The sequence below is a fragment of the Miscanthus floridulus genome, unplaced genomic scaffold (genome assembly GCF_019320115.1).
Source record: "Miscanthus floridulus cultivar M001 unplaced genomic scaffold, ASM1932011v1 fs_430_3, whole genome shotgun sequence".
Taxonomy (NCBI): Eukaryota; Viridiplantae; Streptophyta; class Magnoliopsida; order Poales; family Poaceae; genus Miscanthus; species Miscanthus floridulus.
In genome coordinates this window covers 172967-188178 of record NW_027096742.1, presented here as the reverse complement: position 1 = coordinate 188178, position 15212 = coordinate 172967, and the positions used below count along the sequence as shown (strand labels likewise).

General features: G+C 45.8%; 1 protein-coding gene across 1 annotated transcript; it reads left to right on the top strand.

Annotated features, from left to right (window-relative positions):
- Positions 1-4036: 4036 nt before the first annotated feature.
- LOC136531747 (uncharacterized) lies at positions 4037-5229 on the top strand (the record flags this gene model as incomplete). Its single annotated transcript, XM_066524395.1, has 1 exon — positions 4037-5229. A coding segment is annotated over exon 1 (1193 nt), but the record flags the coding sequence as incomplete, so codon positions are not given.
- Between the last annotated feature and the right edge of the window lie 9983 nt (positions 5230-15212).

The following is a 15212-nucleotide window of genomic DNA, read 5'->3' as shown; positions in this document are numbered from 1 at the left end:
TTAGGTGATGTGGGTCATGTGGAGTCTTATTTCAATCCGTTGGGAGCCAGTGTCGGTGCAAGATAGGTGCACGGTTTGCGCCGAACATTCCATAGGCTCGGAAATCATTTTGTACGCACCCGATGGTACTCCTAGGTGATGTGGGACTGTCGAATCTCGTTTCGGTCTGTTGGGAGCCAGTGTCGGTGCAAGATAGGTGCATAGTATGCGCCGAACATACCATAGGCTCAGAAATTGTTTTGGACGCACCCGATGGTACTCCTAGGTGATGTGGGTCAAGTGGAATCTCGTTTCAGTTTGTTGGGAGATAGTGTCGGTGCAAGATAGGTGCACGGTTGGCGCCGAACATACCATTGGCTCAGAAATCATTTTGGATGCACCCGATGGTACTCCTAGGTGACGTGGGTCATGTGGAGTCTCGTTTTGATCCGTTGGGAGCCAGTGTCAGTGCAAGATTGGTGCACGGTTTGTGCTGAACATACCATAGGCTCGGAAATCATTTTGGACACACCTGATGGTACTCCTAGGTGACGTGGGTCAAGTGGAATCTCGTTTTGGTCTATTGGGAGCCACTGTCGGTGCAAGATAGGTGCACAGTTGGCGCAGAACATATCATAGGCTCAAAAATCATTTTGGATGCACCCGATGGTACTCCTAGGTGACGTGGGTCAAGTGGAATCTCGTTTCGTTCTGTTGGGAGCTAGTGTCGGTGCAAGATAAGTGCACAGTTTGCGCCAAACATACCATAGGCTCGGAAATCATTTTTGATGAGGACATCAACACCAACGATACATCCACGCCGACACGAGTACCAGTTTCTGGTCCTATTACTCATGCCCATGCTCGTCACATTAGTCATCAAGTAAGTTCACTCTTGAGTTCCTGTCCATCATATTTAGACCATGGAGACATGTGCACTCTTGTTTTGGTTAGGAACCAGGGAGAGGACCGAAAGGGACCAGGATTCGCGGAGGCTGAATTCGGACTCTAGGACAGCTCCAACTTGTGATGGTCACTAAGCTTTTGTTTTCTACTACATGTCATCCCTAAACCGATGGTCAAACTGAAGTTGTCAATAGAACTTTGTCTCCTATGTTAAGGGCTGTTTTAAAGAAGAACATTAAGATGTGGGAAGATTGTTTGCCTCATATTGAATTTGCTTATAATCGTTCGCTGCATTCTACTACAAAGATGTGCCCATTTCAGATTGTCTATGGTTTCTTGCCTCATGCTCCTATTGATTTGATGCCTTTGCCATCTTCTTAAAAACTAAATTTTGATGCTACTAAGCGTGTTGAATTGATGTTACAACTGCATGAAACAACTAAAGAAAACATAGAGCGTATGAATGCTAAATATAAGATTGCTGGTGATAAAGGTAGAAAGGAACTAATATTTGAACCTAGAGATTTAGTTTGGTTGCACTTGAGAAAGGATAGGTTTCCTAATTTTAGAAAGTCTAAATTGATGCCTAGGGCTGATGGACCATTTAAAGTGTTAGAGAAAATTAATAATAATGCATATAAACTCAAATTGCCTGCAGAATTTGGGGTTAGTCCCACATTTAACACTACAGATTTAAAGCCATATTTGGGAGAAGAAGACGAGTTTGAGTCGAGGATGCCTCAAATGCAAGAAGGGGAGGATGATGAGGACATCAACACCAACGATACATCCACGCCGACATGAGTACCAGTTTCTGGTCCTATTACTCGCGCCCGTGCTCGTCACATTAATCATCAAGTAAGTTCACTCTTGAGTTCCTGTCCATCATATTTAGACCATGGAGACGTGTGCACTCTTGTTTTGGTTAGGAACCAGGGAGAGGACCGAAAGGGACCAGGATTCGTGGAGGCTGAATTCGGACTCCAGGACAGCTCCAACTTGTGATGGTCACCACGGTCGCATACGGACTCGGATTGGGGCGTTCAAGTACTTCATGGAATCCTTATGAAGTCTATTTTCATATGGATCTGGAATCAAGTCCATATCTGTTTTCAGGCAGCCGCAATGACTGAATTACTACTAAGAGCTTATCTGTCCAAAGGTGCTGCGTAACCTTAGTTTGGTCCAATGGGTCGTGTATCAAGTTGGGTCCATTAGGGACGCGTCCTAGGGTTGGAGAACGACCCCAACACCCCCTGGTCGTCCTTCCACCTTCATATACTCCTTAGCCGCCACCAAGAATAGGCAGGTTTTGTTTAGATTAAGTTTAGCTCTCGCTACTTGCTTGTAAGCGCGCGTACTGGATCAGCCGCCCGTCTTCTTGTCTTTGGAACCCCACCATGATTGAGATTGAGTTTGAAACTTTCATCTACATCTAGTAATTTAGTACTTGCTATACTTGTTCTTGCTAGTTCTTCGATTGCTTGCAGGACGAGTGCCCTAGTGGTCGGGTGACGCGCTCCACAAGATCGCGGCAGCCATTGGAGGTGGTGTATCAGTTGCTAAGGCACAGCTTGGAAGGCTGTAGTCGGGCCGTGAACGTCGTCTCCATCCGTCAATCGAGTTATCCCACCCCTCTCATCGAAAGATCGGGAACAAACCCTAGCGGGATCATATCAGTTGGTAATCAGAGCAAGGTTTATCGGTGAGAGTCTTCTAATCCTTTGTTGTTCTAATTTTTCCTATAGTCCAGAAAAGCCAAAACAAAAATATAGTAGATTAGTTTTACTGTGATCCTATAAACCCTTTGAGCCTTTGCTAGCACTGCTTAGTTAGGGCTTGTTGAGTCGTCGGCTACATCGGTTGTGTTGAGTTGCTGGTCTTAGTTTTTGTCCTTTAGAGTTTCGAGTTCTTGTCACGTTCTAGTCACAGCCGTATGCTAACATATAAACTTTCTATTTGCTGAATCCGAATACATCCTTGTGCTCAAGACCGAGTAGGAATCTGAGTTGGAGACCAAATCCCACATGGTGTTGAGTTTGAGTTGGAATCGGTTTTTAGTCTGAATTGACAGTTGACTGCTATTGTGAGTCCGAATCTGAGTACATCTTTGTGCAGCAGTAGTCCTACTTATACTCAAACACTCCACGTCCTCCATATATGTTTTGGCTTAGTTTTTACCGGAATACCCCTGTCCTTCGGAAAAAAGTTTGTGTGGTGTGTGACTCCTGTGAAGTCTTTTTGTTTATATAATCAGTTTTGAGGATCCCCAGAAAAAAGAAAAAAAAGAAAAAAAAGAAAAAAAAAATAGGAAAAAGAAAAAAAGAAAAAAGGAAAAAAGGGGGGGGCTGTTCGTTGTGCTTCTCCATTGTTTCTGGTGGTGTGTTGTGACCTCCTTTGTGTCTAGGCTCGCGTCTCTAGCATGGTCTAGGCTAGGACCAGCACAGTACCACCATTGAACGATTATTCAGCTTGCTTTTGTGACTAACGTGGTGCTAGTACTTCCTTGCTTCAGCCCACCTATAGCTCCACATATTTCGACTACAGCTTGACAGGTGTTGTTGTTGCGGCACCGATACACTTCATTCCACGGTTGCAGACTTGTTGGTTGCTGTTCCCTCCTATTGAGCAAGGTAAGAATTGGTAAGAGCTTTTGTAACAGGTTGAGAGTGAGCGCCTTGCAGTAGCTACATCCTAATAGCTGTAGGGCTTTTATTTCTTCACCTGTTTTCTTGTTGCCCTTGTCTTTTAAACCATGTCAGGATCAGAGGATGTTAACAAGAGGCCACAATCTCCTCGCACCAATGGCATCATTCAACATTTTATAAGGCAAGTGCAGCAGCATACAGAAGGACTTGATCAAGATTTATAGGTGACCAATGACAAGATTGGGCAACTGGAGGCCACCCAACTTGCCTCCACCTCTAAGCTTATAGGATTGGAGGCATCTGTTGCCCGTATGGACAGAAGCCTTGCTGCTCTTCTGAAGCGTTTTGATGACTTCCACATAAAAGGCAAAGAGTAGCATAATGAAGACAACAAGGACAAAGAGCGATTCGAAGATAATTATGATGATGATTATACTGCTGATACTGAACATGATGCTCATGACACTCGTGACCGGTGTCACCTACGCCATAATCGTAGAGGTATGGGTGGTCACCGCCGACGTGAGGTACCCAATAATAATGATGCTTTCAGTAAGATAAAATTTAAGATACCTCCTTTTGATGGTAAATATGATCCCGATGCATACATTACTTGGGAAATTGCTGTTGATCAAAAGTTTGCATGTCATGAATTTCCTGAGAATACACGTGTTAGGGCTGCTACTAGTGAGTTTACTGATTTTGCTACTGTTTGGTGGATAGAATATGGCAAGAAAAATCCTAATAACATACCACAAACTTGGAATGCTTTGAAACGAATCATGAGGGCTAGATTTGTTCCTTCTTACTATGCACGTGATTTGTTAAATAAATTGCAACAACTAAGACAGGGTGCTAAAAGTGTAGAAGAATATTATCAAGAATTGCAAATGGGTATGTTGCGTTGTAATTTAGATGAGGATGAGGAACCTGCTATGGCAAGATTTTTGGGTGGGTTAAATCGTGAAATCTGGGACATCCTTGATTATAAAGAATACACTAACATAACCTGTTTGTTTCATCTTGCTTGTAAAGCTGAAAGGGAAGTGCAGGGGCGACGTGCCAGTGCCAAGAATAATATTTCTACAGGGAAAACTAATTCATGGCAGCCCTGCACGACTACTACTCCAACTACATGTGCTCCTATGCCAACATCCAGTGACAAACCTCGTGCTACTTCCACAAATTCAGTGGCGAAGATGACCCAGAAGCCTGCTGTGAGTGCTTCATCCATGGCATCTACAGGTAGAACAAGAGACGTTCAGTGTCATCAGTGCAAGGGATATGGACATGTGATGCGTGACTGTCCAAGCAAGCATGTTATGGTCGTCAAAGATGATGGTGAGTATTCCTCTACTAGTGATTTTGATGAAGATACACTTGCTTTGCTTGCTACTGACCATGTAGGAAGTGAGGAACAACCAGAAGAGCAGATTGGAGTAGAGGATGCAGATCATTATGAGAGCCTCATTGTGCAGCGTGTGCTTAGCGCACAAATGGAGAAGGCAGAGCAAAATCAGCGGCATACACTATTCCAAACAAAGTGTGTCATTAAAGAGCGTTCGTGCCATTTGATAATTGATGGAGGTAGCTGCAACAACTTAGCTAGCAGCGATATGGTAGAAAAGCTTGCACTTACAACCAAACCGCACCCACATCCATATCACATTCGATGGCTCAACAATAGTGGTAAGGTTAAGGTAATGAGATTGGTACGAATTCATTTTGCTATTGGATCATATCATGATGTTGTTGAGTGTGATGTTGTGCCTATGGAAGCTTGTCATATTCTGCTAGGTAGACCATGGCAATTTGATATAGATTGTATGCATCATGGTAGATCAAATATGTATTCTCTCATACACCATGATAAGAAAATTGTTTTGCTTCCTATGTCTCCTAAAGCTATTGTGCGTGATGATGTTGCTAAAGCTAAGAAACTAAATCTGAGATCGATAAAAATGTAAAATCTGTTAGTAGTAACAAAGATGAGATAAGATTGAAAGGACATTGCTTGCTTGCTACTAAATCTGATATTAATGAATTGGTTGCTTCCACTTCTGTTGCATATGCTTTGGTATGCAAGGGTGCTTTGATTTTAGTTCACGATATGCAGCATTCTTTGCCCCCTGCTGTTGCTAACATTTTACAGGAGTTTTCGGATGTTTTTCCAAGTGAGATACCAGCGGGGCTGCCACCAGTACGAGGGATTGAGCACCAAATTGATCTTATTCCTGGTGCATCTTTGCCAAACCGTGCGCCATACAGGACTAATCCGGAAGAAACGAAGGAAATTCAACGACAAGTGCAAGAACTACTCGACAAAGGTTATGTGCGTGAGTCCCTTAGTCCTTGTGCTATTCCTGTCATTTTAGTGCCTAAGAAAGATGGAACATGGCGTATGTGTGTTGATTGTAGAGCTATTAATAATATCACCATTTGATATCGACACCCTATTCCATGATTAGATGATATGCTTGATGAACTGAGTGGTGCTAATGTGTTTTCCAAAGTTGATTTGCGAAGTGGGTACCACCAGATTCGTATGAAATTGGGAGATGAATGGAAAACTGCTTTCAAAACTAAATTTGGTTTATATGAGTGGTTAGTCATGCCTTTTGGGTTAACTAATACACCTAGTATCTTCATGAGGTTAATGAACGAGGTTCTGCGTGCTTTCATTGGAAAATTTGTTGTAGTCTACTTTGATGATATATTGATTTACAGCAAATCTATGGATGAACATCTTGATCACTTACGTGCTGTTTTTAATGCTTTACGAGATGCACGTTTATTTGGTAAGCTTGAGAAGTGCACCTTTTGCACCGATCGAGTGTCTTTTCTTGGCTATGTTGTGACTCCATAGGGAATTGAGGTTGGTCAAGCCAAGGTAGAAGCTATACAGGGATGGCCTGTACCAAAGACTATCACACAAGTGCGAAGTTTCCTAGGACTTGCTGGTTTCTATCGCCGATTTGTGAAGGACTTCAGTACCATTGCTACACCTTTGAATGAGCTTACAAAGAAGGGAGTCCTTTTTAGTTGGGGCAAAGTACAAGAGAACTCCTTCAATATGCTAAAAGATAAGTTGACACATGCACCTCTCCTCCAACTTCCTGATTTTAATAAGACTTTTGAGCTTGAATGTGATGCTAGCGGAATTGGACTAGGTGGTGTTTTGTTACAAGAAGGCAAACCTATTGCGTATTTTAGTGAAAAATTAAGCCGGCCTGTTCTAAATTATTCTACATATGATAAGGAATTGTATGCTCTTGTTCGCACATTAGAAACATGGCAGCATTACTTGTGGCCCAAAGAGTTTGTTATTCATTCTGATCATGAGTCTTTGAAGCATATTCGTAGTCAAGGGAAATTGAACTGTAGACATGCTAAGTGGGTTGAATTTATTGAATCTTTTCCTTATGTTATTAAGCACAAGAAAGGGAAAGAGAATATTGTTGCTGATGCTTTGTCTAGGAGATATACCTTGTTGAATCAACTTGATTACAAAATCTTTGGATTAGAAACAATTAAGGGCCAATACGTTAATGATGCTGATTTTAAAGATGTGTTGCTGCATTGTAAAGATGGGAAAGGTTGGAACAAATTCATCCTTAGTGATGGGTTTGTGTTTAGAGCTAACAAGCTATGCATTCTAGCTAGCTCCGTTTGTTTGTTGTTGCTGCAGGAAGCGCATGGAGGTGGCTTGATGGGGCATTTTGGAGCTAAGAAAATGGAGGACATACTTGCTGGTCATTTCTTTTGGCCAAAGATGAGAAGAGATGTGGAGAGGTTTGTTGCTCGTTGCACGACATGTGAAAAGGCTAAGTCACGGTTAAATCCACACGGTTTGTATTTGCCTCTACCGGTTCCTAGTGCCCCTTGGGAAGATATTTCTATGGATTTTGTGTTGGGTTTGCCAAGGACTAGGAAGGGACGTGATAGTGTGTTTGTGGTTGTTGATAGATTTTCTAAGATGGCACATTTCATACCCTGTCATAAAACGGATGATGCTACTCATATTGCTGATTTGTTCTTTCGAGAAATTATTCGTTTGCATGGTGTGCCCAACACAATTGTTTTTGATCGTGATGCTAAATTTCTTAGTCATTTTTGGAAGACTTTATGGGGAAAACTGGGGACTAAGCTTTTGTTTTCTACTACATGTCATCCCCAAACCGATGGTCAAACTGAAGTTGTCAATAGAACTTTGTCTCCTATGTTAAGGGCTGTTTTAAAGAAGAACATTAAGATGTGGGAAGATTGTTTGCCTCATATTGAATTTGCTTATAATCGTTCGCTGCATTCTACTACAAAGATGTGCCCATTTCAGATTGTCTATGGTTTCTTGCCTCGTGCTCCTATTGATTTGATGCCTTTGCCATCTTCTGAAAAACTAAATTTTGATGCTACTAAGCGTGTTGAATTGATGTTACAACTGCATGAAACAACTAAAGAAAACATAGAGCGTATGAATGCTAAATATAAGATTGCTGGTGATAAAGGTAGAAAGGAACTAATATTTGAACCTGGAGATTTAGTTTGGTTGCACTTGAGAAAGGATAGGTTTCCTAATTTCAGAAAGTCTAAATTGATGCCTAGGGCTGATGGACCATTTAAAGTGTTAGAGAAAATTAATAATAATGCATATCAACTCAAACTGCCTGTAGAATTTGGGGTTAGTCCCACATTTAACATTGCAGATTTGAAGCCATATTTGGGAGAAGAAGACGAGTTTGAGTCGAGGATGCCTCAAATGCAAGAAGGGGAGGATGATGAGGACATCAACACCAACGATACATCCACGCCGACACGAGTACTAGTTTCTGGTCCTATTACTCGCGCCCGTGCTCATCATATTAATCATCAAGTAAGTTCACTCTTGAGTTCCTGTCCATCATATTTAGACCATGGAGACACGTGCACTCTTGTTTTGGTTAGGAACCAGGGAGAGGACCGAAAGGGACCAAGATTCGCGGAGGCTGAATTCGGACTCTAGGACAGCTCCAACTTGTGATGGTCACCACGGTCGCATACGGACTCGGATTGGGGCGTTCAAGTACTTCATGGAATCCTTATGAAGTCTATTTTCATATGGATCTGGAATCAAGTCCATATCTGTTTTGAGGCGGCCGCAATGACTGAATTACTACTGAGAGCTTATCTGTCCAAAGGTGCTGCGTCACCTTAGTTTGGTCCAATGGGCCGTGTATCAAGTTGGGTCCATTAGGGACGCATCCTAGGGTTGGAGAACGACCCCAACACCCCCCTGGTCATCCTTCCACCTTCATATACTCCTTAGCCGCCACCAAGAATAGGCGGGTTTTGTTTAGATCAAGTTTAGCTCTCGCTACTTGCTTGTAAGCGCGCGTGCTGGATCAGCCGCCCGTCTTCTTGTCTTTGGAACCCCACCATGATTGAGATTGAGTTTCAAACTTTCATCTACATCTAGTAATTTAGTACTTGCTATACTTGTTCTTGCTAGTTCTTCGATTGCTTGTCGGACGACTGCCCTAGTGGCCGGGTGACGCGCTCCACAAGATCGCGGCAGCCATTGGAGGTGGTGTATCAGTTGCTAAGGCGCAGCTTGGAAGGCTGTAATCGAGCCGTGAACGTCGTCTCCATCCATCAATCGAGTTATCCCACCCCTCTCATTGAAAGATCGGGAACAAACCCTAGCGGGATCATATCAATTTTGGACGCACCCAATGGTACTCCTAGGTGACGTGGGTCATGTGGAGTCTCGTTTTGGTCCGTTGGTAGCCAGTGTCGGTGCAAGATAGGTGCGATGGAACTCCAAGGTGACCTGGGTAATGTGGAATCTCTTTTCGGTTCATTTGGAGACAGTGTTGGTGTCGGTGCAAGATAGGTGCACGGTTTGCGCCGAGTGTACCATAGGCTTAGAAGTCATTTTGGACGCACCTAATGGTACTCGTAGGTGATGAGGCTCAAGCGGAAGCTTGTTTCGGTCTGTTTGGAGGTGGTGCTAATCTTGACGCAAGATAGGTGCATGGTTTGCGCCAAACATTCCGTAGGATCGGAAATCATTTTGGATGCACCTGATGGTACTCCTAGGTGACATGGGTCATGTGGAATCTCGTTTTGGACTATTGGGAGCCAGTGTTGGTGCAAGATAGGTGCACGGTTTGCGCCAAACATACCATAGGCTCAGAAATCATTTTGCACGCACCCGATGGTACTCCTAGGTGACGTGGGTCAAGTGGAATCTTGTTTCGGTCTGTTGGGAGCCAGTGTCGGTGCAAGATAGGTGCACGGTTGGCGCTGAACATACCATAGGCTCAGAAACATTTTGGACACACCCGATGGTACTCCTAGGTGACGTGGGTCAAGTGGAATCTCGTTTCGGTCTGTTGGGAGCCAGTGTCGGTGCAAGATAGGAGCACGGTTGGCGCCGAACATACCATTGGAATGGAAATCATTTTGGACACACCCGATGGAACTCCTGGGTGACGTGGGTCATGTGGAGTCTTGTTTCAGTCTGTTGGGACCAGTGTCGATGCAAGATAGGTGCACGGTTTGCGCCGAACATACCATAGGCTCGGAAATCATTTTGTACGCACCTGATGGTACTCCTAGGTGACGTGGGTTTGTGGAATCTCGTTTCGGTCTGTTGGGAGCCAGTGTCGATGCAAGATAGGTGCACGGTTTGTGCCGAACATACCATAGGCTCGGAAATCATTTTGCACGCACCCGATGGTACTCCTAGGTGACGTGGGTCATGTGGAATCTCATTTCGGTCTGTTGGGAGCTAGTGTCAGTGCAAGATAGTTGAATGGGTTGCGCCGAACATACCATAGGCTCAGAAATCATTTTGGATGCGCCTGATGGTACTCCTAGGTGACGTGGGTCAAGTGGAATCTTGTTTCGGTCTGTTGGGAGCCAGTGTCGGTGCAAGATAGGTGCACGGTTTGTGCCGAACATACCATAGGCTCAGAAATCGTTTTGGACGCACCCGATGGTACTCCTAGGTGACATGGGTCAAGTGGAATCTCGTTTCGGTCTGTTCGGAGCCAGTGTTGGTGCAAGATAGGTGCACGGTTTGCACCAAACATACTATACGCTTAGAAATCATTTTGGACACACCCGATGGTACTCCTAGGTGACATGGGTCATGTGGAGTCTCGTTTTGGTCCATTGGGAGCTAGTGTCGGTGCAAGATAGGTGCGATGGAACTCCAAGGTGACGTGGGTAATGTGGAATCTCTTTTCGGTTCATTTGGAGATAGTGTTGGTGTCGGTGCAAGATAGGTGCACGGTTTGCGCTGAGTGTACCATAGGCTCAGAAATCATTTTAGACACACCCAATGGTACTCATAGGTGATGAGGCTCAAGCGGAAGCTCGTTTCGGTCCATTTGGAGGTGGTGCTAATCTTGACACAAGATAGGTGCATGGTTTGCGCCAAACGTACCGTAGGATCGGAAATCATTTTGCACGCACCCGATGGTACTCCTAGGTGACGTGGGTCATGTGGAATCTTATTTCAGTCTGTTGCGAGCCAGTGTCATTGCAAGATAGGTGCACGGTTTGCGCCGAACATACCATAGGTTTAGAAATCATTTTGGACACGCCTGATGGTACTCCTAGGTGACGTGGGTCAAGTGGAATCTCGTGTCGGTCTGTTGGGAGCCAGTGTCTGTGCAAGATAGGTGCACGGTTGGCACCGAGCATACCATAGGCTCAAAAATTGTTTTGGGCACACCTGATCGTACTCCTAGGTGATGTGGGTCAAGTGAAATCTCGTTTTGGTCTGTTGGGAGCTAGTGTCGGTGCAAGATAGGTGCACAGTTGGCGCCGAACATACCATTGGCTCGGAAAACATTTTGGACACACCCGATGGAACTCCTAGGTGACGTGGGTCATGTGGAGTCTTGTTTCAGTCTGTTGGGAGCCAGTGTTGGTGCATGATAGTTGCACAGTTTGCGCCGAGCATACCATAGGCTCAGAAATCATTTTGGACGCACCCGATGGTACTCCTAGGTGACGTGGGTCAAGTGGAATCTCATTTCGGTCTGTTGGGAGCCAGTGTTGGTGTAAGATAGGTGCATGGTTGGCACCGAACATACCATAGGCTCAGAAATCATTTTGGACGCACCCGATGGTACTCCTAGGAGACGTGGGTCAAGTGGAATCTCATTTCGGTCTGTTGGGAGCCAGTGTCAGTGCAAGATATGTGCACAGTTTGTGCTAAACATACCATAGGCTTGGAAATCATTTTGGACACACCTGATGGTACTCCTAGGTGACGTGGGTCATGTGGAGTCTTGTTTTGGTCCGTTGGTAGCCAGTGTTGGCGCAAGATAGGTGCGATGGAACTCCAAGGTGACGTGGGTAATGTGGAATCTCTTTTCGGTTCATTTGGAGACAGTGTTGGTGTCGGTGCAAGATAGGTGCACGGTTTGCGCCGAGTGTACCATAGGCTCAGAAATCATTTTGGACGCACCCACTGGTACTCGTAGGTGATGAGGCTCAAGCGGAAGCTTGTTTCAGTCCATTTGGAGGTGGTGCTAATCTCGACGCAAGATAGGTGCATGGTTTGCGCCAAATGTACCGTAGGATCGGAAATCATTTTGGACGCACCCGATGGTACTCCTAGGTGACGTGGGTCAAGTGGAATCTCGTTTCGGTCTGTTGGGAGCCAGTGTCGGTGCAAGATAGGTGCATGGTTGGCGCCGAGCAAACCATAGGCTCGAAAATCATTTTGGACACACCCGATGGTACTCCTACGTGACGTGGGTCAAGTGGAATCTCGTTTCGGTCTGTTGGGAGCCAGTGTCGGTGCAAGATAGGTGCACGGTTGGTGCCGATCATAGCATAGGCTTAGAAATTGTTTTGGACACACCCGATGGTACTCCTAGGTGACGTGGGTCAAACGGAGTCTTGTTTCAGTTCGTTGGGAGCCAGTGTCGGTGCAAGATAGGTGCACGGTTTGCGCCGAACATACCATAGGCTCAGAAATCATTTTGGACGCACCCGATGGTACTCCTAGGTGACGTGGGTCATGTGGAATCTCATTTCGGTCTGTTGGGAGCCAGTGTCGGTGCAAGATAGGTGCACGGTTGGCGCCGAACATACCGTAGGCTCAGAAATCATTTTGGACGCACCTGATCGTACTCCTAGGAGACTTGGGTCAAGTGGAATCTCTTTTCGGTCTGTTGGGAGCCAGTGTCGGTGCAAGATAGGAGCACGATTGGTGCCGAACATACCATAGGCTCGGAAATCATTTTGAACGCACCCCATGGTACTCCTAGGTGACGTGGGTCATGTGGAGTCTAGTTTTGGTCCGTTGGGAGCCAGTGTCGGTGCAAGATAGGTGCGATGGAACTCCAAGGTGACGTGGGTAATGTGGAATCTCTTTTCGGTTCATTTGGAAATAGTGTTGGTGTCGGTGCAAGATAGGTGCACGGTTTGCGCCGAGTGTACCATAGGCTCAGAAATCATTTTGGACGCACCCAATGGTACTTGTAGGTGATGAGGCTCAAGCGGAAGCTCGTTTTAGTTCGTTTGGAGGTGGTGCTAATCTTGACGCAAGATAGGTGCATGGTTTGCGCCAAACGTTCTGTAGGATCAGAAATCATTTTGGATGCATGCGATGGTACTCCTAGGTGACGTGGGTCATGTGGAATCTCATTTTGGTCTGTTGGGAGCCAGTGTCGGTGCAAGATAGGTGCACGGTTGGCGCCGAACATACCATAGGCTCGGAAATCGTTTTGGACACACCCGATGGTACTCCTAGGTGACATGGTTCAAGTGGAATCTCGTTTCAGTCTGTTGGGAGCCAGTGTCGGTGCAAGATAGGTGCACGGTTTGCGCCGAACATTCCATAGGCTTGGAAATCATTTTGGACACACCCGATGGTACTCCTAGGTGACGTGGGTCAAGTGAAATATCGTTTCGGTCTGTTGGGAGCCAGTGTTGGTGCAAGATAGGTGCACGGTTGGCGTCGAACATACCATTGGCTCGGAAATCTTTTTTGACACACCCGATGGAACTCTTAGGTGACGTGGGTCATGTGGAGTCTTGTTTTAGTCCGTTGGGAGCCTATGTCGGTGCAAGATAGGTGCGCGGTTTGTGCCGAACATACCATAGGCTCAGAAATCATTTTGGACGCACCCGATGGTACTCCTAGGTGACGTGCCTCATGTGGAATCTTGTTTCGGTCTGTTGGGAGATAGTGTCGGTGCAAGATAGGTGCACGGTTTGCGCCGAACATACCATAGGCTCAGAAATCTTTTTGGACGCACCCGATGGTACTCCTAGGTGACGTGGGTCAAGTGGAATCTCATTTCGGTCTATTGGGAGCCAGTGTCGGTGCAAGATAGGTGCACGGTTTGCGCCGAACATACCATTGGTTCAGAAATCATTTTGGACGCACCCGATGGTACTCCTAGATGACGTGGGTCATGTGGAGTCTTGTTTCAGTCCGTTGGGAGCCAGTGTCGGTGCAAGATAGGTGCACGGTTTGGGCCGAACATACCATAGGCTCAGAAATCATTTTGGACGCACCTGGTGGTACTCCTAGGTGATATGGGTCATGTGGAATCTCGTTTTGGTCTGTTGGAAGCCAGTGTCGATGCAAGATTGGTGCACGGTTTGTGCCGAACATACCATAGGCTCAGAAATCTTTTTGGACGCACCCAATGGTACTCCTAGGTGACGTGGGTCAAGTGGAATCTCGTTTCGGTCTGTTGGGAGCCAATGTCGGTGCAAGATAGATGCACGGTTTGCGCCGAACATACCATAGGTTCGGAAATTATTTTGGACGCACCTGATGGTACTCCTAGGTGACATGGGTCATGTGGAGTCTCGTTTTGGTCCGTTGGGAGCCAGTGTCGGTGCAAGATAGGTGCGATGGAACTCCAAGGTGACATGGGTAATGTGGAATCTCTTTTTGGTTCATTTGGAGACAGTGTTGGTGTTGTTGCAAGATAGGTGCACGGTTTGCGCTGAGTGTACCATAGGCTCAGAAATCATTTTGGACGCACCCAATGGTACTCGTACGTGATGAGGCTCAAGCGGAAGCTTGGTTCGGTCTGTTTGGAGGTGGTGCTAATCTTGACGCAAGATAGGTGCATGGTTTGCGCCAAACGTTCTGTAGGATCGGAAATCGTTTTGGATGCACCCGATTGATATGATCCCGCTAGGGTTTGTTCCCGATCTTTTGATGAGAGGTGTGGGATAACTCAATTGATGGGTGGAGATGACGTTCACGGCCTGATTACAGCCTTGCAAGCTGCGCCTTAGCAACCGATACACCACCTCCAATGGCTGCCACGATCTTGTGGAGCACGTCACTTGGCCACTAGGGCACTCGTCCTGCAAGCAATCGAAGAACTAGCAAGAACAAGTATAGCAAGTACTGAATTACTAGATGTAGATGAAAGTTTCAAACTCAATCTCAATTAAGGTGGGGTTCCGAAGACAAGAAGACGGGCGGCTGATCCAGCACGCGCGCTTACAAGCAAGTAGCGAGAGCTAAACTTGATCTAAACAAAACCTGACTATTCTTGGTGGCGGCTAAGGAGTATATGAAGGTGGAAGGATGACCAGGGGTGTGTTGGGATCGTTCTCCAACCCTAGGACGCATCCCTAATGGACCCAACTTGATACACGGCCGATTGGACCAAACTAAGGTGACGCAGCTTCTTTGGACAGACAAGC